This window comes from Eimeria maxima, genomic scaffold (genome assembly GCF_000499605.1).
Source record: "Eimeria maxima Weybridge genomic scaffold, Emw_scaff483, whole genome shotgun sequence".
Classification (NCBI taxonomy): domain Eukaryota; phylum Apicomplexa; class Conoidasida; order Eucoccidiorida; family Eimeriidae; genus Eimeria; species Eimeria maxima.
The window spans coordinates 1-5,000 of NW_013566541.1; the positions used below are offsets into that span (position 1 = coordinate 1).

At 49.1% G+C, this 5,000-nt stretch overlaps 1 protein-coding gene across 1 annotated transcript in view; it reads right to left on the reverse strand.

Annotated features, from left to right (window-relative positions):
- Nucleotides 1–2,556: 2,556 nt before the first annotated feature.
- The window catches only part of EMWEY_00034860 (Tyrosine kinase-like (TKL) protein, putative), a gene marked incomplete at both ends in the record, with an annotated part of 5,009 nt that continues 2,565 nt past the window's right edge, over nucleotides 2,557–5,000 (reverse strand). The window contains one exon of the mRNA XM_013481991.1: nucleotides 2,557–5,000. This exon is cut by the window's right edge and continues 1,197 nt beyond it. Within this exon, the coding sequence (XP_013337445.1) occupies nucleotides 2,557–5,000 (2,444 nt within the window).

Below are 5,000 nucleotides of genomic sequence, written 5' to 3' on the forward strand. Positions count from 1 at the left end.
TATATATATGTATATATGTATACAGGCCTTATTAGAGCACAAGACAATAGTACGATTAAGTTTACCACGTATAAGACTAAAGGGAATAAAGGCTGCTGCTGCTCTTGTACAAAAGTGTGGGGCCCTTGAGTACCTAGAAATAAGTGTATGGGGGGCCCCTATACCCTTAAGGGCCCCCATAGAAGACGGGGGGGCCCTTGAAGGTGAAGGGGGGCCCCAAGGGGCCCCTCATGAGGGGGGAAACCCAATTATACCTAAAAAAGAAAAAAAAAAAAAAAATAAAAATAAACAAAAAAAAAATAAAAATGAAGATTATAAAGAAGATATAAAAAGTGACGAAGAAGGAAATGATAAAAAAGATTGTGTTGAAGAAATGCTAAAAAAAAAATATTTACACGTAAACCCTAAACCCTAAACCCTAAACCCTAAACCCTAAACCCTAAACCCTAAAGTCTTAACACACTAGACAGTTAACACTAAACATTTAATTGTAAACCCCAAGCCCTGTAGAATAAAAACTAGGCCTAAGCGCTACACTAGTACAACCCAAACCCTAAACACTAAACCCTAAAAACCCTAAACCCTAAACCCTAAACCCTAAACCCTAATTATGTGTATTTTTTTCTATATATGTAGGAGATGAAGGAATTATTATTGGATATGTTTACTAAATTTGAATTATCTGTGAATTTAATGTGTCTCCTTATAACGGGGATCGGAGACGATCCCCTATTAAGACCTATACTTGTCTCCTTTGAGCAATTGTCCCTTAAGAGACAGCTAGCCAAGGAGACACAGCTAGCCAAAGAATTACAGCTAGCTAACCCACCATACGAACCACTACACCTCAAAGAAAGAATCTGTACGCTCCTTATCCCTTGCTGCTGCTGCTCCTGCTGCTGCTCCTGCTGCTCCTGCTGCTGGTCGTGTTGCTATTGGCGCTGCTGTTGCTCACTGTTGCTGCTGTTGTTGCTGCTCTAGCAACAAGACTGCAGCAGATCCTGCATGTTTGCTTCAGTTGCTGCAGTTACATCTGTTGCTGCTGTTACCGCTACTGCTTCTGCTGCTGCTGCTGCTGCTGTGCATGCGTGTTGCTGCAGCGGAGCCTCCCGTGTGTCTGCATGCATACTTTAAATCTGTATTAGAGGAAAAGTTAACAAAAGCGCTGCTGCTGATGGCAGCAGCAAAGAAAGAACTTCCTGCTGCACTAGACAGCAGCAGGAAAGAAATGGCATTCTTTGCTGAGGCATTGAGGGAAGAATAAACAAAGAAATACACAAAAATACAAGAAATGCAGAAATCAAGCCCCAAAGCACATGCATGCCTGCCTGCCTGCATGCATGCATGCATGTATATACACATGCATACATACTATATATAAGTAAATAAAAACTAATATAAATATAAACATATATACTTAAGGGAATATCGAGGGACAGAGGGAAAAAAAAGGAGGGAAAAAAAAGGAAGGAAAGAAAGAAAGAGGGTAGGCAAAGGCCTGCCATTGCAGCTCTTGCAACAGCAGCAAAAGCTGCAGCAGCGTGCATGCATACAAACGCATGCATGCAAACAGTTATTTGCATGCAGGTTTATGTTATTTAATGCATGCATGCGCATGCATGCATGCATTTATTTGTTGTATAAGAGGAAACTAAACAAGAAAAAAGCCCCAAAATAAGATAAGTATCTATGCATGCGCTTTAACTGATTCTTTACCACTTGCTACGGCTGCTGCTGCTGTTGCTGCTGCTTCTGTTATTGGTGCTGCTGCTGCTGTTGTTGGTGCTGCTGCTGCTAATGCTAATGCTGCTTGTGCTGCTATTTCTTCTGGTGCTGCTGCTAACGCTAATGCTATTGCTGCTATTGTTGCTGCTATTCTTGCTGTTGCTGTTGCTGCTGCTGTTGCTGCTGCTGCTGGTGGTATATTGTATGAGTTGCGTATACAAAGGAGGAAAAGAGACAACAACTAATAAACAAAAAGGAAAGAAAAAAAGAAAATAAGAAAAATAAAGAGACAAAGAAAGAAGAGACAAATTTATTTCTTCTCTGCAGCGTTTGCTGCAGCAGCTGTCTCTGTGTCTCCTTCTGCTGCTGCTGCCTCCATACACGGATCCTGCAGCAGACACAGGATCGTGGACAGCTAGCTAGCTAGCTAGTTAGCTAGCTAGCTATCTATCTACTTCTAGCTAGCTAAACTATACTAACAGCCAATTAAATAGGTAGCTAGCTAACTGTCTAGCTAGCTAGCTAGCTAGCTGGGTATCCAGCTAGCTAGCTAGCTAGGGAGGTAAATAGCCATTAAAGCAAACTGCATTTGTCGGCCTGGGTAGGCCTCCCTCAAGGGCACCTGGCTAGCTAGCTAGCAAGCTAACTAACTAGCTAGCTATCTTGCTAATTAGCTAGCTGGCTAGCTAGCCAGCTAACTAACTAGCTAACTAGCTACTACTTTGAAGACGCCCTTTGCCTCCCTTCCTGTACCATGCATGCATGCATATATGCGTGCATGCGTGCATGCATGCATGCAAAAGCCCCAAATTTATTGGGGATACAGCCGACTTAAAAAAAGGCCTGCAGCTTGGACAAAGCCGCGCTGCGCTGCAGCAGCACCTGCTGAATTTGCTGCTGTTGCAGCTTCTGCTGCAGCTGGTCTTGCTGCTCCTGCCGCTGCTGCTGTTGGTGCGGCAACTGTTGCTGCTGCTGCTGCTGCAATTTCTGCTGCAGCTGCTGTCCTTGTTGCTCCCTTAGGTGCTGTTGCTGCTGCTGCAGCTGATGCTGTTGTTGTTGTTGCTGCTGCTGGAGCTGCTGCAGCTGCTGATGTTGCTGCTGCAACTGTTGCTGCAGCTGCTCCTGTTGATGTTGCAGCTGTTGCTGCAAGTGCTGCTGCTGGTGGTGCAACTGTTGCTGCTGCAACTTTTGCTGCAATTGCTGCTGTTGATGCTGCAGGTGCTGCTGTTGCAGCTGTTGCTGCTGGTGGTGCAGCTGTTGTTGCTGCTGCACCCCTGAGGGCGCTGAACCAGCCGGAACAGCAGCAGCTGCTGCTGCAGGTTTCCCTGCTGCTGCCGCTTTATCTGCTGCTGTTGCAAAAACTCCCTCTTTTGCATGAGGCGGTAAAAGCTCTCCCTGCTGCTGCTGCTGCTGCAGTTGCTGCAGCAGCGATGGTAACTGTCTCCCCTGTGTGTCTGGTGGTGCAGCAGCGGCTGGTGTAAGGATGCCAGTAAGAACATTACGCCGCATGCCTCCAGCAGCAGCTGCAGCAGCAGCTGCTGCTGCTGCCTTTGTTGCTGCAGCAGCAGCTGCTGCCTTTGATGCTGCTGCTCTTGCTGCTGCTGTTGCTTCTTTTGCTGCTATAGATAAGGGGGAATGCCGCCACGAAGGGCTGGTAGCAACCGCAGGTGCAGCAGCAGCTGCTGCTGCTGCACCTGTTGTAGCTGAAGCTCCCCCAGTGTGCATCCCGCCAGCAACGTATATCTGTTGCTCTGCTGCTGCTGCTGCGTTCCCTTGCTGCTGCTGTCCTGTCTCTAATTTGCCTGCAAGGCTAAAGCTACTCAGCAGCGACGAAACAAACTCCAATGGTGTTTTCCTAGTAGGCTGCAGCAGTTGCTGTTGCTGCTGCTGCTGCTGCTGTTGCGCTGCAGCAGTATCCCTGCTTTCGCTAGGGCCACATGCATGATGACAGGGCAGCTGCAGCTGTGGCGGTGATGCAACCGTTGGCTTTTCTGGCGACGCAGCAACGGCAGCAGCTGCTGCAGCTGCTGCCGTTGCTGCTGCTGCTGGCTTGCCTGGAGCAGCAGCAGCAACTGTGGGCTGCTGCTGCCTTGTCTCCGTAGTCCCTGCGTTAGGCGGCAGCACGAGGGCATACGAAGATACAACCCTTCGTTGTCCCTGCAACAGCAGCAGGTGCTTTTCCCTCTGCTGCTGCTGCTGCAACTGCTGCTGCTGCAACGGTTGCTGCTGCAACTGCTGCTGTTGCAACTGCTGCTGCTGCAACTTTTGCTGCTGCAAATGTTGCTGTTGCAACTGCTGCTGTTGCAACTGCTGCTGCTGCAACTTTTGCTGCTGCAACTGTTGTTGCTGCAACTGCTGCTGGTGCAGCTGGTGCTGCTGCAACTGCTGCTGGTGTTGCTGTTGTTGCTGCTGCTGCAACTGTTGCTGCTGCTGTTGTTGCTGCTGTTGCAACTGCTGCTGCTGGAACTGCTGCGGTTGTTGCTGTTGTTGCTGCTGCAACTGCTGTTGTTGTTGTTGCTGCTGCTGCAACTGCTGCTGCTGCTGTTGCACCTGTTGTATCTGTTGCATTTGCGCTTGCTGCGCCTGCTGCTGCACTTCCTGTTGCGGCTCTTGTATCTGTACTTGTTGCTGCTGCTGTTGTATCTGTGCTTGCTGCTGCTGCTGCTGCAGCTGTCCACCGGAGGACCCCGGGGCCTCTGTTCTTCTTACAACTCTGCCAAGAGGTGCAGCAGCAACAGACCGCAGCAAACGAGTACTGTCTTTTCGTGCACCACCTGCTGCTGCTGCTGCTGCTGCAGCAGCAGCAGCACTTGATGGGGAAGTGCTGCCTCCTGACGAGCTAATTCCCCCAGAAGCAGCAAATATGCCGCTTTTTGTTGACGATCTGCTGCTAGGGCTTTTCCCTGCTGCTGCTGCTGCTGCTGCTACTGCTGCCGCTTCCCCTAAGAAATCAGCATAGCGCAGCAAACGATGAGGAGAAGAGGAGACAGCAGATCTAATACTGTTGTTGCTGTTGTTGCTGTTGCAGCCGCTGCTCCATCCGTTGCTGCTCCTGCTGCAGATGTTGCTGCCGCACTTGCTGATGTTGCTGCAGCTGCCTCCGTTAGTCATAGTACTAGTAGTACTTGTGGTGTATGCACGTAGTCTCCGCTGTTGCTGCAGCTGCTGCTGCAGTTGTAGTTGCTGTTGTAGCTGCTGCTGTAATTGCTGCTGTAACTGTAACTGCTGCTGCAGCTGCTGCTGTAATTGCTGCTGCAGCAAACGACAATCACCAT